Source organism: Chrysochloris asiatica, unplaced genomic scaffold (genome assembly GCF_000296735.1).
Source record: "Chrysochloris asiatica unplaced genomic scaffold, ChrAsi1.0 scaffold00092, whole genome shotgun sequence".
NCBI lineage: Eukaryota > Metazoa > Chordata > Mammalia > Afrosoricida > Chrysochloridae > Chrysochloris > Chrysochloris asiatica.
In genome coordinates, this window is record NW_006408610.1 from 1,603,987 (window position 1) to 1,630,345 (window position 26,359).

General features: G+C 41.8%; 1 protein-coding gene across 1 annotated transcript in view; it reads right to left on the reverse strand.

Moving 5' to 3' along the window:
* Window positions 1–26,359, reverse strand: part of PEAK1 (pseudopodium-enriched atypical kinase 1) — an 83,095-nt gene that overhangs the window by 20,116 nt on the left and 36,620 nt on the right. The window contains exons 2-3 of the mRNA XM_006866462.1: window positions 23,668–23,864; window positions 6,201–6,943 (exon numbers count right to left, since the gene is read on the reverse strand). Of these exons, the coding sequence (XP_006866524.1) occupies window positions 6,201–6,943; window positions 23,668–23,864 (940 nt within the window). The remainder of the gene's footprint in view (window positions 1–6,200; window positions 6,944–23,667; window positions 23,865–26,359) is intronic.

The following is a 26,359-nucleotide window of genomic DNA, read 5'->3' on the forward strand; positions in this document are numbered from 1 at the left end:
AACAACAACAACAACAAGGGCAAAATGGACTCCTGGTGTGGTGCTGTAGAATCAACACTGGACTGTGAACCACAAGGTCAGCAGTTCAAATCCATCAGCTGCTTCTCGGAAACCCTACAGAGTTGCTATGAGTTGGAACTGACTTGAGAGCACTTAACAACAATAACAACAATGGGCAAAATACTGAATGATGCAGAAAGCATCAAAAGAACATGGAAGGAATACACAGTTACTGTACCAAAAAGAAATGGTCGATGTTCAACTATTTCAAGAGATTATGTATGATCACAAGCCAATGGTATGCAAGGATGAAGTCCATGGTGTACTGAAGGCATTGGTGAAAGACAAGCTCCAGGAATTGATGGAATACGAATGGAAAATTTTCAACAAATTGATGCAGCACTTGAGGCACTTACTCATCTATACCAAGAAATTTGGAAGACAACTACCTGGCCAACAGCTTGGAAGAAATCCATATTTATGCCCATTCCAGAGACGTGAGCCAATAAAATGCAGAAATCATCAGACAGTATCACTAATACAAGTAAACTTTTGCTAAAGATAATTCAATGTGCTGCAACAGGACATGGACATGGAACTGCCAGAGGTTCAAGCTAGATTTAGATGAGGATGTGGAACTAGAGATGAGATGGATCTTGGCTGAAAGCACTGAATTCCATAAAGAGGTTTACCTGTGATTTATTGACTATGCAAAGGCCTTTGACTGTGTGGATCATGACAAGCAATGGACAACATTGTAGAAAATGAATTTTTCGAAACACTTAATTGCACTCATGAGGAACCTATACATATACCAAAAGGCAATTGTTTGAATAGAACAAGGGGACTCTGGTGGTGATGGTGGTATGCCATGGAGTAGGTTCCGACTAAGCAACCCTGCACAGGGTTTCTAAGGTTGTAAATCTTATGTGAGCAGAACGCTTCATCTTTCTCCCGTGGAATCACTGGTAGTTTCGAACCAATGACCTTGAGGTTAGCAGCCTGATTTGTAACTACTACCAGAGCTCTTTAAGGTGACACTGAATGATTTAAGATAAGGAATGATGTACGTCAGGGTTGTATTCTTTCACCATACATATTCAATCTGCACACTGAGCAAAGTCGAGAAGCTGGATTATATGAAAGAGAAGGTAGCATCAGGGTAGGAGGAAGACTCATTAACAACCTCTGATATGTAGATGATAAAACCTTGCTTGCTGTTAGTAAAGAGGACTTAAAATACGTAAAGAAAAAAAATCCTCACCACCGGATCAGTGAATAACATCATGGTAAGTAGTGAAAAGACTGAAGTTGTCAAAGACTTCATTTTGCTTGGATCCACTATCAATACTCATGGAAGTAATAGTCAAGTCAAATGATATATTGCATGAGTTAAATCTGCCGCACAAGACCTCTTTAAAGTGTTTAAGAGCAAAGATATCAGTCCAAGGCCTGAAGTGTGCCTAACCTAAGCCATAGTATTTTCAGTAGCCTCGTATGTATGTGAAAACTGGACAACGCATAAGGGAGACCATAAGAGAAACAAGAGAAACTGATGCATTTAGTTACTCTGTTGGAGAAGAATATTAAAAGTACCATGGATTGTCAGAAGAATGAACCAATCTATACTGAACAAAGTACAGCCAAAGTGCTCCTTGGAAGCCAGAGTGGCAAAACTTTGTCTCTCATACTTCAGACATATTATCTAGAGGAACCAGTCACTGGTGAGGGACATCATGCTTGGAAAAGTGGAGGGTCAGAGAAAAAGAGAGAGACCCCCAATGAGATGGATTGGCACAGTGCAGCAGCAATGGACTGAGGCTTAACAAGGATTATGAGGACGGTGTGGGACCGGGCAGTGTTTCCGTCTGTTGTGAGTAGGATTGCTGTAAGGTGGAACCAACTAGATGGCACCTAACAACAACTGGAGCACTGATCTTGTTTTGTAACATTTTAAAGACCTTTTTGTCTCTCCAGGGGAAAGTCACACCTGTCATCTACCCACTTCTGTCGAGTGGATTCTGACTCATAGGGACCCTACTGGACAGAGCAGAACTGCCCCACTGTATTTCCAAGGCTGTAAACCTTTATGGGTTCGGAAGCCTGGTGTGGCACTGCAGGATAAGCACTGGACTGGTACCACAGGGTCAGTGGTTCAAACCCACCAGTCGCTCTTTAGAAACTCTATACAAGGTTGCTATTAGTCGGAAACAACGTATCAACAACAAACTTATGCAGAAGTGGACTGTCACATCTTTCTCCTGAGAAGCTGGTAGGCTCAAACCACTAACTTTCGTTTACCAGCCAGGCTCTTTAACCACTGTGCCACCAGGACTCCCTTAACATCTTGTTAAAACCCACACTAAACCCCAATGCCAATGAGTCAACTGTAACTCACAGCAACAGATAACTACTGTCGAGTGTCCCCAGGCTGTAACTTCATGGAGGTAGACTGCCGCATCTTTCTCCCACAAAGCCACTAGCGGGTTCAAACCACACACCTTTTTGGTTAGTGGCAGTATGCTTTAGCCACTGTATTGTTGTTGTTGAAAATGCTGCTGAATCTGTTCTGACCCACAGCGACCCTGTATAGGGTTTCTGAGGAGTAGTTGGTGAGCTTGTGGTTCAAACCAACTTTCAGTCCAGAGCATTAACTCACAGCGCCACAGCATCCCAACTATTAGCTTACTCCAGATTCCAACAGTATGGGACGAAGTAGTTTAAGAAGGCAGTAAAAAGGGGAGTTTTGTGGGCCAACTGCGGGTCTCTTGCTTATCTCTGCAAAGGTAAGGTTCACAATGTCCTAGTAGTTTACCTATCCCTCGAAGATTGTACAATCACTTGGGTACTTCTGGAAATGCCCAGAGGGTCTTCACAGAGACATTTATATTCAGCATTTAGTGTAAAAACATCCTTTCCCAAACCTGCCAACAACTCCTAGTATATAACCACTTGCTACCTGTTCTTTGGAGATTGCTTTCGCATCATTATAAGCAAAGAAATCAATACTAGGCCATTGATTTGGGAGAGAGACAAGATTGCAAGGCAATAATACATAAAGTTAGTCAAGCCTTACTTCTCAATTGTTTTGAAAGAACAGATAGTTCAATGCCCCTTTCTGAAATAGGTACTCATCCTGCACTGGTGATCTTGTAGCAATAAAGATTCAAGATAGATGAGGCATCATAACCCCAATTGACAGAACAGCTCTTGAGTGCTACACACAATCTCACAATATTGTTTCAGAGTCGATAGTTATGTATTAACTCCGAATCGGGATCCCCTCTCTGCAGTTTACTCCTCAGTTTAATTTAAAAAGTACAGGCTAGAGCATGAGGTCACTTTGCTGGTGCCACCATATAGTCATGTGGCAGAGGTACTACAACTGCAGAGAGCAGCTGAAGGTCTGGCCCAAACATATATTCTGTCTTGACAAACAGGTACAGGCCAATCTTTTACCTTATCCATTAATTTACTAAAACACCATCTGGTCTTTCCAAGCCAAATTAACACGGAAAGTCATTTAGATATGTTAATTGGCTTTAAACCAGTGAATAGAATCAGTAAAAAGACACTATGGGAATGGAGAACATTCGCTTACACAGAGCTTTTTTTGTTTTCCAAAACCCTTTCCCATGTAGTAGCTCAGCAGAGCCTCAGCTCACTCCTATAAAGTTGATGGATTATCATCATAACCATCTGAAAGAAGAGGAAATTGAGGCTCAAGGGTTGTTACTCGCCTAAAGTGACCCAGGGTAGTGAAAAAAAATGAGCATTTACCAGGGCACAGTGCTGGGAACATTTACGCTTTGTTATCCTTTAGCCAGCCAACAGCCCCGTGGGAATGGTACCATTATTATCCCTTCTTATGACTGAGGACATTGAAGAGAAGCAACTTATGGCAGGACTCCTGGTATGGTGCTGGGGGATCAGCACTGGACTGCAAATCACCAGGTGGACAGTGTAAACTCACCAGCCTCCTTGGAAACCCTATACAGGGTTGCTCTGAATCAGAACCAACTTGACAGCACTTAACAACAACAACAATGAGGGTTAGAATTTGAACCCAGCTCTTTCTTTGTTGTTTGCTGTTATAGTGAGCATAATTGTTACTCTTGAAGCAGTGGATTGCCTGGTATCTCCCGATTCTCAAGTACTCAATGAAGTGCTGTCCCTGTGGCAATGCACAGGAAATACTAAGTGGAATGATGGACAAAGTGTTGCCGGCAGAGCCTGAGAGAACTGGGTTTAAATCCAGTTCTACTACTTGGTAGCTGTGCAATCTTACGGAAATTACTTCTCCACCCTGAGCTTCATTTTCCTTATCTGTTATATGGACAAAAAGATTTTAATCACATAAAGTTGGTGTGATATTTATATAATGTATTAAAGGTCTAAGGAGCTCTGGTAACATAGTGGTTACAAGTTGGGCTGCTAACCTCATAGTCAGCAGTTCGAAACTATCAGGAGTTTCCTGAGGAAAAGATGAGGCTTTCTGCTTCCGTAAAGATTTACAGCCTTGGAAACCCTATGCAGGGTCGCTATGAGATGGAACTGACTCCACAGCACATGACCACCACCACCACCATGTAAAGGTCTGCGTACGTCGACAAATACTAGTTATCTTTATAAAAATGTTTCTCCAGGAAGCAGAGTAAGTTAGCAGGAGTAGACAAGGGTCTTTACTTGGTAGAGAATAAAGACAGAAACACAGAGTGGAATGTACATTTTTATTTTTAAGGGCTGTTGAGTCAATTCCTACTTATAACGAACCTGTGTAGGGATTCCAAGGAGCAGCTGGGAGGTTTGAGCTGCCGTCCTTGTGGTTTACAGTCTAGTGCTGATCCTAAAGCATCATACCAGGAGTCCAAGAAGGCACAGTGTTGATAAGTGCCGTCAAGTCAACTGGTAGTTTTGAACTGCTAACCTTCTCATTTTGTTTTGTTTTTTCCTCTTCTGCTAATAGCATAGTGGTTACGAATCGGGCTACGAACTGTAAGGTCAGCAGTTCGAAATTACCAGCTGTTCCACGGGAGAAAGATGAGGCTTTCTGCTCCCATAAAGATTTATAGCCTCGGAAACCCTGTGCAGGGTCGCTGTGAGTTGGAACCAACTCCACAGCACATAACCAATAACACAACTTCTGCTAATGCTTTTTTGTTGTTGTTAAGTTTTTATTGTGAACTGAGTGACAGTTTACGTGGGAGAACATCGGCTTTACACCATTGTTCATTGCAATGATTACAATCTCGTCTGTGCATCATCACTCAACAGTATTTGCTTCCATTCCCTGTTTTTTTGGGGGGTGGGGGGGGATGGTGTAGTATACAGAAACACTAAGGAATACATAATACTTTAAACAACCAAAGGGTTTCTTCTGCAAGCCTGCCTCCTGGCCTCCAGGACCCAGTCCCTCTCTGTCCATGAGTCCAGAGTTCTCATCTCTGCCTCTGTCTCTGGTGTCACTGCTTCTCTGGATCGGGTCCCGCATTCCACTTGTGCTCTTTTCCCTTGATGGTCCTTCTCATTTTTATAGCTAGCCTTTGAAAAGACTTGCAGCTCAAGAATGACCTATTTTTAGACTTATCTGATTCCTAGGAGAGTCCTGGTGTGGGGCTGTGGGTTAAAGCGCCAGACTGCAAAGTCATCTGAACATCAAGGTTGGTGGTTCAAGTTCACCACTGCTCCTTGGAAACCCAATACAGGGTCGCTATGGGTCAGAACTGACTTGACGGCACTTACCAACAACAACATCAACAACCAGAGTATAGGTTAAGGTCCTTCCAAGCTCCCACAGAATTCTGTTTATCTCTAACTTAATATTCAGTATAAGGAGCTCTGGTAGTGTAGTGGTTATGAATTGGGCTGCTAACCACAAGGTCAGCAGTTGGAAACTACCAGCTGTTTTGTGGGAGAAAGATGAGGTTTTCTGCTCCCGTAAAGATGTACATACAGCCTCAGAACCCCTATGCAGGGTTGTTATGTGTCAAAACTGACCCTACAGCACATAACCACCACCACCACGTATATGTTTTCTCTTCCAGATAATAAGGCCCTTGATTATTACAGTATCTGGTGTAAGGTAGACGCTCAAAACCTTTTTGCTGAATAGAGGAGAGAAAGGAGGAAAGAAAAACAGACCCAGCCCAATGACCAGTGTGCTGATTAAGATTAAAATCAGATGTGTAACATTTTCTTACCTTGACGGCATAGTTGTTAAGTGGATCTTTTGCATATGAAGCTGTGTAGTAAACGGCGTCACCTGCCTCACAACATGGCTTGTCGCTCGTTAGCCTGAAGTCTGACCAGCTGTCAACCCCAAAACGGAGTTGGTCTTTCTGTCCAGCCATGAAGAGGTCTTCACATTTAATAGTCAGTTTCTTCAAGGCGTCGGTATAGAGACTCCGGATTTTACCCACTGCTTCCTCCCGATTTTCAAGTCCTCGATAAAGTGCTTGTCTCTGTGACTTCTGGATGCTTCGGCCCTGTCTGCAAGGGGTACGCCGGCTAGACAGGGACTCCATGCTGTTGGAAAATCTGTCTTTAACACTGAGAGTGGTTAAGCTGGAGATGCTGTTGGCTGCTGAGGGGACAGGTCTGTCCTTGTGCGAAGGTCTTTCTAAGGAGTCACAAGACTCAATGTCCAGTCCCTTGAGTTCATAGCTGACAGAAGAGCCAGCACTGCTGGCATCCCAGTTGGGGTCGATATCATAGGTGGGATTAGCCATGACACAAAGACTATTTTCTAGGGATTTTTGGAGGTCTTTGGAGATTGGCTCTGTGTTGGCTCTTATGATTGTTTTCTTTGGCAGTGGAGGTGGTGTGGGTTGGGAAGCAACAGGTATTTCTTGGTCTGCTTTACCCCCAAAGGTAATGGCATCGTCCAAAGCTCCCTTTGCTTGCCGCGGATGCTTGGGAGGTATCATGGTTGCTCGAGATCGCCCTGTATTGTTAAAAAAAAAAAAAAAAAGGTGGTGGGGGGGAGAAAGGAAAAATAATTTAGTTTTCTTTCTTGTTACATAATTGAAACCCGAGCAGAAAAAAGTGATGTGGTCATGGAAATATAAGAAGTTAACTCAAAATGGGAAAAGAACAAATACTTAAACACTGAACGTCGGAGCCCAACACTTGGTGGAGCAGCAGATGTAAGTACTGACTCAGCAACTGAATCACAGAGCAGGCGGCTTGTTTGGGTGATAAGCTTTGGTTTTAAAAAGGGATCCAGATTCCCCGGGCTAGCCCCACAGAGGTCTGTGTTTATCACACTGATATATTCGGAATGGCACTCACATAGTTACATAGATCACAGAGTAGAATTAAGAGTATCTGTGGAATAAGAAAATACCTGGGGGTATTAACATAGACAGAATTGAAACGAGCAATGGGACTCTAGACTGGTGCTCAGCAGACACTGTTCTGTTCTTTTCACTTTGTCCAAAATTACACTGTATTGTATATAGTACTTGTCACTTTTGAGCCAGTGCATTTAAATACAAGTTTGTATGCCATGCTTTTTCCTTTCAAATTGTACCACAGAGATGGATTCTAGCACTGCTTAAACTGGTCTGTGTATAAGGTTCCTATGATTGTGGTAAGAAAAACAGTGTATGTATGTGAACAGTAACAACTGCTGTTCCAAATGGTCATTCACAAACTCTTCCGTAACTCTATTTTATTTGTTTTTGTTGTTGTTGTTAAGTGCCGTCAAGTCGGTTATGACTCATAGCCACCACGTATAGGGTTTCCAAGGAACGACTGGTGAAGTTTGAAGCACTGACCTTGTGATTCAAACCAACTTATGGCCTACTGCTTATCCCATAGCACCGCACCAGGACGCTTTGATAGATGCTACTTTTGAAATCTGAAACAGCCTTTTAACTAATCATCTGTGCTTACTTTCTAGATTTATGCTTAGAAGAATATAAAACACAATTGTGTGTGTTCAATGACACCTTTAGGCTTACTGTACAATGGGGAGGGGACGTTATTTTTTTAAAGATATAGAAATAGACCATGAAACTTTTATAACAGCTTTAAAAATTATTCATGCTGTTACAATGAGGTCACCACTCAATATCACAGCATTAAGAGCATAATGTTCCTGCAGATGATCAGATAGACTGGCTGATCCCAAGTAGGGTGATGAACGGAGGCAGTGGTTTGTTTGTTAATGTCAAGTCCTTGTACTCATTCCAAGGGTAAGTACTCATAAAGGCTGTGATTGTAATGATAATAATATGTTGTTTCCAATGCACACAACTATCCTCAAGAATACCTAAGAGCTCTTTCAAACTGTGACATTATATACAGCAAACTGAAGGGCTTCCTTTCTCCACCAAACACACGTAGCAATATTTTACAAGGCATAGGGCTGTATTAAATAGAAACAAAAATATATAGGGAGAGCGTGAGAGAGAAAAAATGAGAATGCTGAGCTCCACGAGGGCTAGGACTTTTATTCAATGTTCTATCCTCTGTGCCGAGAACAGGGCCTGGATATAACTGATGCTCAGTAAATATTTCTTGAAAGACAAAGGAAAGACATTTAGGACTGAAAGAGAAAAAGTGTGAAAACTGTATATTTTTCACAATAGTTATAACAGGGAAAGATTGAATGAATAATTTAAAAACTTCCTACAAAGACAAAGCTAGCGCCAGATGGGTTTACAGGTGAATTCTATCATATTTCATGCTTAACGTGGTGGTGGTGGTGGTGGTGGTGGTGTGTGCCGTGGAGTTGGTTCCAACTCATAGCGACCCTACATAGGGTTTCTGAGGTTGTAAATCTTTACGGGAGCAGAAAGCCTTATCTTTCTCCCTTGTAACCGCTGATAGTTTTGAACTGCTGACCCTGACATTAGCAGCCCGATTCATAACCACTACACCACCAGAGTTCCTTATACTTAATGGTAAGACTGGCTATTTCACCTTAAGACAGACACAAGACAAGTTTCTGCTCTTGACGCTTCTACTCTACATTGTATAAGAGGCTCTAGCTAGGGTAATTAGGGAAAAAAGGTAGCTTTATTTCTGTGAACAGTGACCATTTTATTTTTTCCTTTCCAGTCTACCAGTATTCATAGATGTATAAAGGAGTTCCTCGTGATATACCCAGTTAAGCACTTGACTACTAGCTGAGAAGTTGACATTGTGAGCCCTCTCAGAGGCAGCTTGGAAGATGAGCCTGGTGATCTACTTCTGCAAACCCTGTGGATCAGTTCTGTTCTGCACACAGGGGGATACCATCAATTGTCATCAACTTCACAGCACTTCACAGATGACATAATCTTGTACCTAGAAAATCCTAAGGAATCAACAAAATCTATTCAACTAATATCCAGTTTGACAAGGTCACTGGCTAGAAGACAATATACAAAAGTCTATTTTATTTCTCTACATTAGCGCTGAACAATGCATAATTATAATTAAGAAAAGAATTGCACTTATAATACCATCAGAAAAAATAAGGTAGCAACAAAAATAAAAACAACTCAATTTAAAAATGGGCAAAGGACTTGGAATAGGCATTTCTCCAAAGTACATGAAAGGACACTCAATGGCATCAGGGAAATGCAAATCGAAACTACAATTAGATACCATTTCCCACACATTATTAGGAAAATTACTACTACCAGACAAACTGAAAATAACAAGTTTTGGAGAAGATGGAAAGAAATAGGAACCCTCACGTATTGCTGATTATTGGTGTTACAGTGCCATTGAGTTGGTTCTGACGCAGCAACCCTGTATAAGGTTTTCTTAGGACCGGATGGTGAATTTGACACGCCAACCTTGCGGTTGAGTGCTTATCCTACAGTGCGACACCAGGACTGACTCCCCTTTAAAGATGACAGCCTAGAAAATCCTATGGGGCAGTTCTACTCTATCACTATGAGTAGAAATTGACTCGACAGAACCTAACAACAGGATGACTAAAATGAAAAAAGACAGTAACAAGTGTGTAAGGCCGTGTAGTCATTCACACTTCTCTCACTGTTAGTGTGACTGTAAAAGTGTGTAGCGACTTTGAAAAACAGTTGGGGAGTTTCTCAAAAATTTAAGCACAGGGATAGCATGTGTGTGTGTGTTAAATGCCATCTAGTCAGCTCTGACTCATAACAATGCTGTGTAGGATTTCCACCAAGGAGCAGCTGGTGGGCTTGAACTGCCGACCGTGTGATTAGCAGTCCAGTGCTTATCCCACAGTGCCACACCAGGACTACAGAGTTATGACCTAGTAACTTAACTCTTAGGTAATAAATACAGGTATATACTTAAGAGAACATGCATGTGTGTCAGTGTGGCACTTGGAAACCTTATATACAGGGTGGCTAGGAGTCAGAATCGACTCGACAACACACAGCTACAACAATGTTTTCATGGAAACTTGTCCCTGAATGTTGTTCACAGAATAATTCATAATAGCTGAAACATGGAAACAAATGTCCATCAACCAATAAATGGATAAATAAAATAGTATAGCCATACAATGGAGTATTATTTAGTCATAAAAAGGTATGAAGTACCGATACATCTATGACTTGGATGAACTCTGAAAACATGATTTTTTGGAAAAAAAGCAGACACAAAAGGCCACATGTTATATAAATACATTTACGTGAAAAGTCCAGACTAGATCATTCTATGAAGACCGAATGTAGAGGGAAGCCATAAAACAGTGGTCTGGGCAGTAAGGCTAGAGACAGACCCTGTACAACACAGATACGAAAAACCAATTGAAACCGATGCAGATGATAGTCCCGGATCCCTGAGCTTCAGATGAAGGGACAGAGCTAATGTTTACTAGCTGAGCAGATGTCCCCAAAATGTAGACAGACTACACCTGTGTGCCAGCCTACCATACATAGTACGACCATCTTAAGCTTTGTGAGTGGCTTCAGAGACTAGCATATTGGCATTGCAGAAACATTCCAGTGGCTTGTGGAGATAAAGGTGTGAGTTTTTTTTCTTGTTCCCCATACTCCCCTGCTGTCCAAAGGCATGGCCAGCCGCCCCCTGACTGTGTATACCACCCAGTGACGCTCTTGCTCTCTGGGTGGTCAGAACTGCCCAGAAGTGAGCACCACAGGTGTGAGCCACATCAAAGTGAGTGGGGAGCTATGGGTACCAGCCCTGGCACCTGGAGTTAGATGAGCCCTGCTCCAAACCTGCACAACTGATTCTGCCCAGTCCTGGACTAGCTACACCTCTTGCCCTCTGCTGACCTCTGGGATAGAAATACTCTGATCCCCCAGAAGCTTTGGAGCCTGTACCAACTACTTCTGGATTGGGTGCTCAGAATAGATAACACCTAGTCCTGGTGTGGTGCTGTAGGATAAGCACTTGATCACAAAGTCAGTTCGATCCATAAGGTCGGTGGTTCAAGCTCACTAGCTGCTCCTTGGAAATACTAAACAGGGTTGCTGTGAGTTGGAACCAACTCTCTGGCACTTAACAACAACAAGCCGTACAGGAACTTGGTCTAGCGTCTAGAATGTTACCATCTCATCCTTTGCCCACGCATGACGTAAGGTCCTTGGCTGACAGAAGACACCAGAATGTACCTGTCTCTGGGTCTGGCACCTGCCCTGGCTTTCTCCTTTGTTTTTATTTGTTTACTCTTCTTCTCCTTACTTGATTGCCCTTGATTACCTATCCTTTTTACCTTTACTTTCACTTCTGTTTTCCAATTGCTGTATCTGCGTCCTTTTCTAGTTCTCTTTTCTGTTACTACTCTCTGGTCTCTTTCCTTTTACTTATTCCTCTCTATAATTGTGTTCTTTAATTTTCTCTTCTGCTGTTAAATAAATTATTTTTCCTTCTCTTTTTCTCTTTTGCATTCTTTTTCTAGCTGTTGCTTGCTTTTATTTTTTTCCTTACACTTTTCTGCTTTTGCTTGTTTGTTTTCCTTCTCTCTTGTGTGTGCATTTTCTCTCCTTGCCTCACACAACAGGGGACTGCAGTAGCACACATACAGCCCACATAAACACAAGGGTTTGAAAGAGGATATTTGTACATGGGTATTTCCATTTTGTGGTGGAGCATGATGTTAAGTGCTGTTGAGTCAGTTCTGACTCACAGCACCCTGTATAGGGTTTCCAAGGATCGACTGGTGAGTTTGAACTGCTGACCTTGCAGTGGAGTGCATATCCTACAGCACCACACTAGGACTCCATGGTGGAGCATACAGGGGGCAAAATGATGACGACTTCTTAGATTTTATCAAACATCTTAAGGCAATGAGTTGCTGAGCCCGGGGTCTCAGGACCACAGTCTTAGGGGATAACATGGTCAAGTGGCATAACATAGTTCATATTCTATAACCTATTTTGGTGAGTAGCATCTGAGAACTTAAAAGTTCACGAGTGGCCATCTAAGGGACAACTACTCCATGTGTGGAACAAAGATGAGTAATGAAAACTGAAGATAATGCAATCAACTAGTCCCATAGACCCATAGAGCAGGTGAACATCAGACACCATGACTCTGAGATCAGAACTAGATGGTGTCCAGTTACTAATGCTCTGAAAGAGATCACATTAAAAGGTCTCAGTTAGAGTGGGAGAAAATATGGAGAAAAACTCAAAGTTAACAACAAAAGACTGGGCTTACTGATTAGAAAGAGACTGGAGGAACTTGAGACTATGACCCTGGACCACCCTTCAGCCCTCAGTAGATTGTTATATGGGGGACAACAGTTATGGAATGATCAATCATTCAAAATCCAGAAGGCATTATTTACCTAAGGACAAAGTTGCCAAGGGATGGGAAGGAGGGCGAACTGGAACTAGGAAGCCCAGGGAGGAAGTGGGATAACTTGTCATTCCATGGAGGTGACTGCAATCATTGAGATGAAACAAAGTGGATGAATGTCAAACTGATGATCTTGTCTGTAAATCTTCACTCAAGTCACAATAAAAAGTTTTAAAAATAAAAAGAATGGAGTGCTAGACCAATAAAGTGAACAATAGCAACTGTGTGGAATGTATTCCTTAGAACAATCAACCATACAAGATCAAAAGAGCAGCATGTTCACACGGCAAGAAGGGGCAGGAAAGAAGGATGAATAGAGAAGGAGAACCCTGGGAGGAAGAAGGAAGAATGCCATTACATTGAAGGGATTGCAACGAATGTCACAAAATAAAACACACATTAATAGTTGAATGGAAAATGATTTTGCTCTGGAAACTGTCACCCAAACCACAATTAAAAACAAAGAAAAAAGACAAATTGTAGATGAATAGTTGCCAGGAGCTAGGAGGAGGAGAGAATGGGGAGTGACTGCTAATGAGTTTCTTTTGGGGGTGATGAAAATGTCCTGGAATTAGATAATGGTGACGGTTGTACAACTCTGTGAATCTACTGAATGCCCCTGGAGAGCATACTCTAAAAGGGTGAATTTTAAGGTAGGCAAATGATATCTCAAGAAAGCAAATGGACAATGTGTTCTTAGAAACCATCATAAATTCAGTTTTCAGTCACAACTGCTCATTCCTTTGTGCCCTCGGCATCACCAAGGACCTAGAGACTCGGCAAAACTCTTCTAATGATGGTGAGGCCTCCCTCCCAGACCTGCCTCAGTCCTATTTTTCCTTGGTAAATATAAAGTGTGAGTCATAGTTTATTCACAAGGTAACAGAAATATGCTCTGTGTGTCAAAATGAGAAAACCATATTCTGTCGTCGACCTGGCCCTTTACGAGATGAAGCGTTACGGTGGAGGTTGGAAAGAGTGAAATGTACCAGCTCAGGGCCTTATCATCCTTGTCTGACTACTCTGACAGTCCCATGATGCTATCACTGTCTCACTCACCGCACTATCTACTGGAGAGGCTTATTTCGCACACTAAAGCTGATTATGGCACCCCTCTGTTTAAAATCCTTCAGTGTCCTTAGGATCAAGTCTCAATCTCCAATCACAGCAAGCAAGCCTTCCGGAACCTGGGGCTTCATTACCTGATTCTCTTGCAGCATTTCCTCTTGCATCCCAAGCCCCTGCTCCAAACTGCCTGCAGTGTCCAGTATTCTGGCTACTGCATGTTGCTTTTATGTTCTGTGACTTTTCTGACAAGGTCCTGTCTTTCAGGTATGGCTCTCTGCCCTCTCATCTCTAAAACTCTCCTCTGGGGAGTGTTTCTTACTCCACCCTCTTAAATGGACCTCTTCTTCATTGCGGCCTCAGTGAACATTTCTCTCTTAGCACTTATAACTTTACTTGTGTACTGTCTGAATCCCCTCTATGAATTTGTGCAAGGAAGGGCAGAGATGGCACCTCATTTGCATATCCAAGACCATGCAAAGAGTCTGGCTGTGAGCGGCACATCAGTACATGTATGATGACTGACTAACTGGCAGAGAAAGCTGTAAACGTGGTCCTATTCTTGCTCCTTTCAATGTGGGCTCTACAAGACCCTCAATGGGCTACCACCATCTACGTACATCTCCAAGTCAGAGCAAACAAAAATAATCAAGGAAGACTCCAAAAGTACCGGATTTTGGGTCTTTTTTCTTTTCTTATCCCAGACCCGGCAAGTGAGACAAAGTTTACTACCACTGGGAGCTCTTTAATGCTTATGGCTGATCATGCTGCTTTTAATCACCTACAGAATAAAGTGCAAACTCCTCAGAAAGTTGGTCAAGGCTCTCAGTCTTATCAGGATTTCTCATCAAGCCTTTTACCTGAACAACTCACTCACTTCCTGTTCTCATAATATGCCCCATGGTTTTATTTTGACAGAGCTATTCCATACTAACTGTACTTGGTGAGATTCTACTCTTTTTTCAAAACCCTTTCAATTTTATCTTTTCTACTCAAGGCTTTTTTATTCTTCATTCTCCCACCTCCAAACTGGAAGTCATCACGACTTCCTCTGTGTTTTCTTAGTATCTTTTGGCTCTACTATAGCATTTTTAGTCTTTCATAATTTGTACAAAGAACCCTGGTGCTGACTGAAAGGTTGGAGGTTTGAACCCACCAGCAAATCCACAGGGGAAAAGACTTGGTGATGTGCTCCTTAAAGATTGTTGCTGTAAAGTGCCGTCAAACCGGTTCCAAGTCATAGCAACCCTGTGTAGGGTTTCTAAGGAGCAGCTGGGGGGGTTTGACGTGGCAGCCTTGCAGTTAGCTGCCTGGTGTTTATCCAACAGTGTCACATCAGGACTCCATCTGGAGAAACGACAACCTAGGAAACCCTATGAGGCAGGTCTCCTCTTTCATACTGTTAAGTGCCGTTGGGTTTCCAAGGAGTGGCTGGTGAGTTCAAACCACCAACTTTGCTACAGGGTTGCTGTAAGTCGGAAATGACTCAATGTCATATATAGCAACAAAATGTGTGCACACATATACATAGGTTTTTGTTTTTTTAGCATTCCTTCAGTACCTCCAGTATGAGGCACCTGTTTTAAGTGTATGCTTTAAATGGCTACTGTACTGAGAAGAATCAGAACTCTAGGTCATCATTCCAAAACTGAGATGGACAGCCAAGGGGGCAGGGAAATACAGATGATTCCGAGTGGCTTTTCTTAAGGTTAAGAGCACCTGGGAGGGAAGGAGTTGCTTAACTAAATATTTCCACATGGGAATCGGGAGCGTTTGCTACAAATGAAACCACAAGCATTCCGCATTCCAGGCAAGTAGGTCAGGCCACTCTCCAAAGTCTAAAAGTGTTTTGTATTTTTAATTTTTTTTCCTCCAAGAGAGGCAAGCTCTCCTAACTGAATTCCAATCATTTGGGCCAATGTTTTAAAAGCTCAGTATCTTGGCTGTTCTTATTTCCAACATTTGATCCTGGACATTCCTCTCAGCCCTCTGGGACCAGACACTAAGCTCAGCTTTCAGCAAGCCTGATATAACATCACATATTTTACATTTTTGTGGCATCCCAGTTCTCTGAACAGAAAGGAAAAACCAACACATTGTGTTCTAGATCTTGTTTTGCTATAAGCTAATAAAGTTCATTTGACAAATATATTTGTTCAGATCATACTGAAACTCTACCATCCTCTCTGTGAGTTTCTATATCCTACCCCTTTATTTTCTCCTTATTAAAAAAAATGACCGGGGTCGGGGGGTAGGGGGAGGCGGGGCTCCAGCTGACAGACAAGGTCCTATATCACGTTCTGAAAAGAAATTAATGAAAGAGGGATTCAAAGGAAGGAAGTTATGACACTACTTCAAAGAAGCCAAAAAGGTATTTAAAACACCTTAAGGAGTTCTGGCATGATGTTGCAGGATAATGCACTGAACCATAAGGTCACTTTGAATCAACAAGGTCGGTGGTTCAAATGCACCAGCTGCTCTTCAGAAACCTTGTACAGGGTCGTTATGAGTTGGAACTAACTTGACAGCACTTGACAACAACAGGAAGTTAAAGGATTGATATGGGACTCTGTCAACTTACCAAACTGGTGTGATAATAAATAGAAAGGAAATAAGAATATTAGCTCTAAAGATTGATGTTTTAAAGATTGCATATTGTCAACACAAAATCACAACAGTTACCTACTAGAAAGCCCTATCACTAAAGACACACCAAGACCAAACCACAGCCAATGTTTGCTTAAGACCTAGTGGTCATGATAGTCTTAGGGTGCTATGAAATTAAAGGCACTTAAGGAGTCCTGGCGTGGCACTATGCGCTAATGCGTCAGAATGCAAAGTTGTTTGAACTGCAAGGTTGGTGGTTCAAGCTCACCAGCTGCTCCTTGGAAACCCTATACAGGGTCGCTATGGGTTGGAATTGACTTGACGGCACTTAACAACAACAACAAGGAGTCCTGGTGTGGTACTGTGGGTCAATGTGCCATACTGCAAAGCCATTTGAACCGCAAGGTCGGTGGTTCAAGCTCATCAGCCTCTCCTTGGAAACCCTATACAGAGTTGCTATGGGTCGGAACCGACTCGACAGCACTTAACAACAACAAGGAGCTCTGGTAGTGTAGTGGTTATGAGGCAGGCTGCTAACCTCAAGGTCAGCAGTTTGAAACTACCAGCCATTCCACGGGAGAAAAGATGAGGATTTCTGCTCCCATGAAAATTTACAGTCTCAAAAACCCTATGCGGGGTTGCTATGAGTCCAAACTGACTCCTCGACACACCACCACCACCGGAGCAACATGTTAATGATCATAAATAGCTCCTTAGTCCAACAAGACAATCTCCCATCCTCCAGTCACCCCCTATATAGTTAGCTCCTTGTTAAGTGCTATCAAGTTGGTTCCGACTCATAGTGACCCTGTATAGGGTTTCTGAGGGCAGCTGGTGGGTTTGAACTACTGACCTTGTGCTTCACAGTCCAGTGCTGATCCACAGCACCACACCAGAAGTCCTATAATAGCTCCTAGAAAGATCTTTTTTAAAATCCTGATCATGTCCCCTATTTAAAATTCTTCAGCGGCTCTGCACTACCCTCTAGGTCAAAACTACACTGTGATGCAGGCATACCATTTATGATCTGGCCTGGCTTTCTCCCTCTGTCTCATCTTACCTACCCTAACCCCTTTCATGCTGTACTCTAGTCACCTTGAATGGTTTATCTGCAGTTAACTGCACATTCATTTCCCTATAAAGCTACAGTTTCCTCTACCTGGAATGCCCTCCCCTGCTTTTCTACATGGCAAACAACTATTCTTCTTCTTTCCAAGTTCTGTTTCTTTCAAGTCTTTGTGACCCTCTCCCAAATTCTTCCAGGCAGTGGACACTCACAAAACCTTTGAATGTCTGCATTACAGTAACTAGCCCCTAGTCTGGCCTTACGTCTGGATCGTAAGTCCTTGATGGCAGCAGTAGTATTCTTAGCACCTCATCTAATAAGTGCTGGATGAATGAAAGTAGCAAAGCCCAAGTAACTAGAACCTATCTTTCTATTTAAATTGAAATTTCAAATCTTCATCCCCTAATTTTTTCCTAAGGCTCATGACAAGTAATATAGATGAATAAAATAGGCACAGAATGGGAGAGGGCAAAAGAAGGATGAACTTCTCCAAATCGGGTCATAAGTACGACACTTAATGAATACAGATCGCATGAGCCTTGTTAATGGCTGAACCCAACACCTATCACACTCTTTTCCTTTGATGGCAGGCATTGCAGCTTAGGAGGAAGGGAGCTGATCTACTTTGTGCTGGGCTCCACAACAGTCAAATGTCTGTAACAACTGGGAAACCATAGGGTACATCAACTTCAAGCCAAACAACAACACAAAGCTGATCACCAAAGACTACTTTGGGCTTAGTCTGAAACATACACACAGACCATTTTAAAGAATGTCTGCAGTGGTGTATCAGCTAACAGACTCAATTTTCACAGGGCCTCTTTAGTGAAACCTCTCTTAACACCAGACAGGATTAATTTGGGATAAATTAAGTAATTTGAATATTTTACTGTCAACTAATTCCAACATATAGGAAGCTGTTTTTAAATGTGAAGACAGCTAGCTTAAAAAATAGGAACCCAAGTCTATAATTTCTTTTAAAATAGATATAATTACATTTTTAGGAAGCACAACAAATGTTCAAAGCTGTCAAATCTTAATTTAGAACACAAAAACAAAACCATCCAGATAATCTTAAAAACCTGGAATTCTTAAATTTGGGGGTCCAAATTACTAACTTTGTAGTATATGGAATAATGTCTGACCCACGGAAGTCTTCACAATATTTTTTTTTAGAAAGTTTCTAAAGAAATTATTTCATAATTGCAACATCAAGGTCAGCAGGCTAATAACATGTCTATCCCTTTTAACACGGAGAATCCAAATACTGCCAAAGGAAGCTCTAGAGAGAAACCTCTGTCTGGAGGAGATAACTAATAGTAAGATGAGAAATGTGCACAGTTCTTTTGAGGACAAAATAAGCCCCTGGGTTAGACCCCAAATAATAATTTTTTTAAAAGTCACCTGATTAATAGTGCTTATGAACTGTAACTAAAATTTCCCTCTGAGCCTTCCTGAAGATAACCTGATTGACCTAACCTGGGAATCTCTTAAAGCCAAACTGAAAATGGATTTTTGGCTCATTCACTGAAACAGGTGCCAATGACCTACTGTATTTTAGATAATATGCTAGGTGGTAGGGACATAGGGACACCGAAGAACAAAACAAAAATCTATCCTTGAGTCAATGCAGACTTGCTACGTCTTTCAAAAAAGCAATGTACAGGGCACTCCGTTACAAAGGGAGTCAAGGAGAACTAAAGTCATTGACTTATTTCCAACAGAGTAGAAGCCATTACATGCTCCTGATTTTAGGAGGCTGATAAAGTAGTCAGACATGCCAAATAAAACACCAGTGATCGTTTATTTTTCCTGGACAGTTTGAGACAGACACAAGAAACATGGGGGGAAATGTTAAAGGTCTGATTAAGAAAACGCTCTATCAGTTCTTTGGCAGATCATTTTGGATGGCAGTTTGGGGAGGATCAGAGTTTGTTTTGCTTTTTCATTGTCACCACCACCCAGAGTAGAATCATCACTCTGTCAGGAGAAACCTTCTTAAGGACTTGTCAATTTGCATAAAGACCAATATAAGTTTTGTGTGACAACACATACCCCCCGAATAATTCATTCTCTGAAGCAAGGCTGTTAAGTAGCACTTTCTGTGATGATGGAAATGTTCTTTATTTGTGCTTTCCAATACAGGAGCCACTAGCCAGATGTAGCTCATGAGCACTTGAAATACTGCACAGCTCTAAAATAAAATGGGGAGCGTGGTGGCTTCAAATGATAAGCACTGGACTGAGAGCCAGAAGGTTTGTAGTTGGAAGCCCGCCAGGTGCTCTGCAGAAAAAAGATGAGGCTTTCTCCTCCCACAAACCTTTAAAGTCCAGGCCCTATACAGGGTCACTATGAGTAAGAAATGACTCGAAGGCACTTAACGACAAAAACAAGTTTGCTTTATTTATATGAAAGACAAGAAAAAAAAAGGCATGCAAATTAAAGTGGGTTACCTTCTTCAAGGTAAGAATAAAAAGGTCTGGGTTGCAGAAGTCAGCAGCAGCGTTTTGTGAGAATGGCTGAGTCACAAGAGCTCTTGTTGTCCCCACACAGGGGAGAACTGAGGCTCTGCCTTAAGTGGGGAGGTCAAGTTGGAGACTCTGAAGCAGGGCAATCAAGGTCTATTTCAACTGAGTTTTTAAACAAAATTTACTAGCTTTTAAAACTGTATAGCGTGTCCCTTTGTTTTGCTGTAATTAGCAGACCTTGGGGAACTGGACCTGCCACAGTTCCGTTGCTATTTGTCATCTATGCTGTGGTCCCGATAGCAACCTTAGAGGGAGGGTCCTGTATCCTGTTTAACATGTCACACGCTCAGTCACTAACTGTGCAGGCAGCCCACAGTTATTTTGATTTATATTTTGCTGTTTTGGTTCTTCCATTTAATTAACATTTTTAATCCTTTTCACTTTTTTCTATATTTTTTGGCTGGCACATTTAACATATCTTTGGGGAGAAATACAGGAAATTCACAATTACTAAGCACTTCTACACTGGAGTCCTGGTGTGGCGCTGTGCGTTAATGGGCCAGACTGCAAAGCTGTTTGAATTGCAAGGTCAGCAGTTCAAACTCACCAGCTGCTCCTTGGAAACCCTATACAGGGTCACTATGGGTCAGAATCAACTCGATGGCACTCAACAACCACAACAACAAGTACTTCTATGTACCAAGGATCCCTGGTAGCATAGTGGATTACAAGCTAGGTTGCTAACTGCAAGGTCAGTAGTTCAAATTTACCAGTTGCTCCGAGGGAGAAAGATGAGGCTTTTTGCTCCTGTAACAATTTATAGCTTCAGAAACCACATCTAGGGGGGCAACGAGTCAGAACTGACTTCACGACACATAACCACCACCACCTCTATGTACCGAACTCTTCTGCCTTCAGTCCTGTGGGTAGATGTTCTTATTTTCTCGTTTCAGATAAGGAAACTGAAGCTCAGGGGCCTTAGATAACTGATGTCCAGTTACACAGCGGGACAGAGGCACAGCGGTGATTTGATCCTAAATCTGTCTGACCAAAAAACCAGTATTTTTTCCTATGTTCTACTGCTTCCAGGAGTCCTGGTGTGGTGCAGTAGGGTAAGTGCAGGACTGCAAGGCCATTTTGAACCACAAAGTCAGCGGTTCAAACTCACCAGGTGCTCCTTGGAAACCCTATACTGGGTCGCTATGGATTGGAATCAATTCGATGGCACTTAACAACAACTTAACAATACTGCTTCCTAAGTTCACTTTACAATACAAATGTCAAAAGTAAACTCCACAGTAAAAGATGGTAGCCTCGAACTTTCCTTTCTCACTTCCTTCTGTCTGTCCATCATCTGCCCCAAAGGAAGAAACAAAGTAGTCTTTATGGAATAGTTTTGGAATGTTTAAAGGCTTTGTTCTCTCTCAATCCGTAACACACACATAATGGAGCTCCAAAAGGTTCATGGGAAAATTCCATTATCTTTTAATTCCATTTTTCACAAAATTTTTGAAGCCCTCTTGGGTGTGTGTATGTACATATGTATATGTGTGTGTGTGTGTGTATATCTAGCCAGCAGAGCTTTAAATCACAGAAAAAATGACAGGGGTGGGTTTAACATTGCAGTTTTGCAAGTGCTTTGTTGACAGTATTCTAAAAGATAAGTCTAAATGCCACCAAAAATAAATGTTCCATTAGGAAAAACATCAACAGCAGAAACTAAACAAAAGTTAGCAGAACCAATGTGGACTGTCTTAGCTACAACTCACACAGCTAGTAACTCACACAGCTAGTAATTTAACTCAGGGAGTAAAGTCTTTCCAAGGAAGCAAAAAAACTCCATACTTTATGGAGTGAAATACATAGGTGCTTAAACACTAAGGAGAAGTAGTCAACATTTTAGGTGCATCACATACTTTGTGAATAGTTAAGCAATTGGCAGAAAGAAAGCGACATTTTTGATTAGGGCGTCTATAGCCTAGTATCTTCGCACTCTATTCCTAATCTAAGAATCAGTCTTCAAGTTTGTGTCTGAAAGCGGATGACTTAAAAAAAAAAGGAGACATAGTTGCAGCCCTTCAGTGTTTTATACGAATTTAGTGGGAAAGATCATTACAGTCTGGGAGTTAAAACCAACTGGGTTCCTTCCGATCTTGGTTCAGTAAGACTTGCTGACTCTCTAACTTTGGGCGAGGAACTTTGCTTCACTTTCTTCATCTGAAAAATGGGCATAATAATCTGTAAAGTTGTGAAGATTATATGAGTGACTATACATGAAGCAGTTGGGATATTTATGGAGGTAATGCTTTTTTTCCTTTTCCCCTAACAGTCCATGTAACTGAGAAAACAAATAAGATCATTAACTTTCACTGGATTTGACTAGTGAAGCATTTTAAAGAAGAGCCTGCCTAAGATACCATGGAATTAGTAAAAATTCCTGTGTATTTTATTGTGGACATCATGAAAGAAATTTTGGTGTACTAAGAATGTCTGAAATATAATTCCTGATTTATTACACTGTCTGAGGGCATATAGTAAGTAAATAGCATTTTTTTTTCAACTTTTAATATGCCTCGTAAAATGTGAAAAGACTAATCAAGTGGTTTGATAACTATCAATTCCATTACAGTTGAGAAATGGTATACTGAGGGTTGTTTGAGTAAACTGTACTATGCTTTGCCCCGTTCCCACTTTATGTAAGGTTCTAAAACTTAGAAGTCTTTTCCTTACAGAATGCATTTTCAACTGCATGTGGGTTGTAATGATTGAAATGCCTAAAAGTACACAGAGCAGTTTTCCTATCATTTCTCCTCCAATGATAGGGATCTTACATCCTTGAGTGGGTTTGCCTCATGTCAGAAATCTGGGATACATAATGAATTCCTCACACTATCCATAGCCAACTAAACACCAAGTGCTATGTATTTTACCTTTAAATAGCTCTCAAATCTGTCTCCTATCTCACTGTATGAGTTTATTCCTCCCTTTCTCATTCCTCTATAGGACCCTGCAGTAGGATCTACCAGATACTCTGCTACTGACTACATTTCACTTCTAATCTATCCCTGCATGGCAGCTGACAGAATAGATGTTCTAAAACACCAATCGAATCATGCTATTCCTCTGCTTAAAATTTGTGGATGGTCCACTACTACAAATAGCAGGAAATCTCTGGTTTTAACCTGAAACTCAGGATCTTGTCTAACTCTCTGGCTCACATTTCAGTAATGCAAAATGGTCATAGTACCAACATGTACCAAGTTGTTTTGTATCTCTAGGCATTTGCTCATATTATTGCCTCTAGTTGTAATGTTCTTCCTTCCCTTTGTCAATCAGCTAAAATAGCTCAGGTCTTCTTTTGATGCTTCCCCTGTGCAAAATCAACAAATCCTGTGTGTATCTCTATCACTGAATGTATAGTAGATTGAAATCATAACAAGTTCAACTCCTCCTCTCTAGGTGAGCCTCCAGGCATGGACCCCCTGTCAGCACCTTTAGCACATGGTACAGGGCTCATAGTAGCAGGGACTCAATACATGTTTAAAATACCAGGGCTTTTTTTTTTTTTTTTTTCTGATGTAAATAAAAATTTGTAATTCCAACGTTTGCTCCATGGAGCAATAAAAGCATCCCTCCAGGTAAAGCCAGCATTTGTCTAGTATATAAAAGGCAGAGTTGAAATACGACTTCTATGACATTTGCACTTACCTAAATTGCTGTATGTTGCACTACAAGGGGTTAAGTCCATAGGATCTGAAACATCTTCTTTCTCCTCTTCCTTTTCCAGTTCATGTGGGGACCATGCTGGTGTGGCTGAACTGAAGCCCCTGTCATCTTGCTTCACAACAACAGTTCTTGGCTCCCGAGGAGAAAAATCCTCTGCTGGCACTTCATGGGTCACGTGACTGAAACAAACCAGACCACACTGGTTTGAATGTTACACTGGCATTCAAAGGTCTTGCTAAAATTTAGATTTATGGAAGGCATAAGCCATAAACACAAACAGCTGTGCCTACAGTTACAGCAATAGTCATACACCTGTCTCAACACAAGGCAACTTTGCATTTAGGCTGATACTCTATTTACCTTGACCTACACACATCGAGAATTCAGTTTGGTAAAGGAGGTATGGTAGACTCAGAGAGAGGATTGCGAAAAACAAGCAAAGGGTTTTTAAGGTAGAGGGTGGTGAATGGTGACTGCTGCTGTTACCAAGTGCCTTAGAGTCATTCCTGACCTACATGACCCCACAGAGGGTTTTTGACAGTAGCCGGTGGGTTTGCGGTCCAATGCTTATCCTACAGCATCACATCAGGACTTCAAGTACTCTATTATATTATGCTATTATATCAAGGAAATGGACTAGCACAGTGGCAGCAGCAATGGGCTTAAGCTTAACAACATTGTGAGGATGGTGTAGGACCAGGCAGTGTTTGTTTTGTTGAGCATACGGTTACTATGAGTTGGAATCAACTCAACAGCACCAAACAACAACCCAAGTTTTTATTAAGAAGCCCTGATAGTGCTGTATGATAAGCACTGAACTGCTAACCATAAGGTCAGCAGTTGAAATCTACCATCAGCTCTAGGGAAGTGAGATGAGGCTTTCTGCTCTCATAGAGATTGACAGCCTTGGAAACCATATGCAGGGCCACTATGTGTCAGAACTGACTTGCTGGCAGTGGGTTTTTGAGCCTAATACTTATTGCAGTCCCTGGTTAGTGCTTGATTGCTAACCAAAAGGTTGGTGATTTCAGTCCATGCGGAGAAAGACCTAGTAATCCACTTCTGAAAACTCAGACACTGAAAGCCCTCCGGAGCACAGTTCTGCTCTGACACACGTGCGCCCATCGTGAGTCAATGGCAACTTAATTTTTTTTTTTTTTTAAAAAGGGTTTACTAAGGTATTTAATAAAGGATTAGAAATAAAAGTTGAGATTTGAATACTAAAGGAAGCAACGATTTTAGTAGGTGAACTACTAAAGGAAGGTTCTAACTGCCAACAGGATAGAAACTTCATCCTCTGCCTGTGGGCATGCAGCTGGCCAGACAAACGGAAAAGAAAGTGCTACGTTCTGGTTCTTCTCATGCGTTAAAAAGTCTGACTGTACACACCACTACGGTCGTTCATAATGCCTTAGGTCCCAATCTTGTTTAACCACTGCCTGCTCATCAGTCGGCCTCCCGGCTGAACTGTGCTAATTCTGTTGCTATCAAGTATAAGGGGATGGAAAGGTCATTAAATGCTGGTGGAGAAAACTGGCCTAGTTAGGAAATCTCAGTGGACAGGTCAGTGGAACAAATTCAAAACCAGGTATCTTGAAAAGATTCTGGGCCAACTGGAAAGTGTCCCTAGATTGTCACACACTAACCAGCTTTTCTTCCTATTTTCTTTATGGGAATACAGAAAGAAGGAAAGGAAACATCTTATATACTAAACCAAAACCAACCCAGGCTGTAGCTTGATTTTGACTCACAGTGCCACTACAGGGTAGAACTGGGCCACAGCTGGTGGGTTGGAACCACTGACCCTTCAGTTAGCAGCCAAGCGCTGAACCACTGTGCCACCAGGGTTCCTTCTCTCAATAATGGTGGTGGTGGTTACATGCTGTGGAGTCAGTTCCAACTCATAGTGACCCTGTATAGGGTTTCCAAGGTGGTAAATCTTTACAGGAGCAGAAAGTATCACGGTTCTCCCACTGAGCCACTGGTAGTTTCGAACTGCTGATCTTGAGACTAGCAGCCAGACTCGTCACCACTATGCTACCAGAGCTCCTACTACACATGTTACTTCTAGATTTTCAATTGGTAGTGAGTCACGGTGACACTTACTGGTTTTCTTTGTTTGCTCGTGTGTCATCAGAACACGTATCACCTGTGCATTGGAGGCAGGAGATCTTTTTTAGTTGTTGTTATTTCTAGAAATACGATTATTTATTTTAATTTTTATTTATGTATTTATTTTTTAATAAATGTTTTATTGTGAATTGTGTGATAGTTTACATGGGAGAACATAAGTTTTACATTCATTCTATCATACATTGTTTCATTGCCATAGTTACTATCCTGTCCATGCATCATCACCACCACCCCCAAAGGGTATACCCGGCAAGCCTGCCTCCCCACCCCCACCCCCCCATGGTCCTCAGCACAGAGTCCCTTTCCCTCTCTGGATCTCAAGTCCCCAGCCACTCCATCACTTCACGTCATTTTCTCTGGAGGCAGGAGATCTTAAGGAGTGGTTTCTCATCAATCTTTCATTACGGAAATTATGCATGTGCTTGGACAGAAACATGAGCATTGAAGTCTACTGGGTACACAACTTCAAAAATACTCTTTCAAAGCCAGAACTAGTGAGCTAAAAGATAAATCTCTGAACACTACTAAGATAGAAGAACAA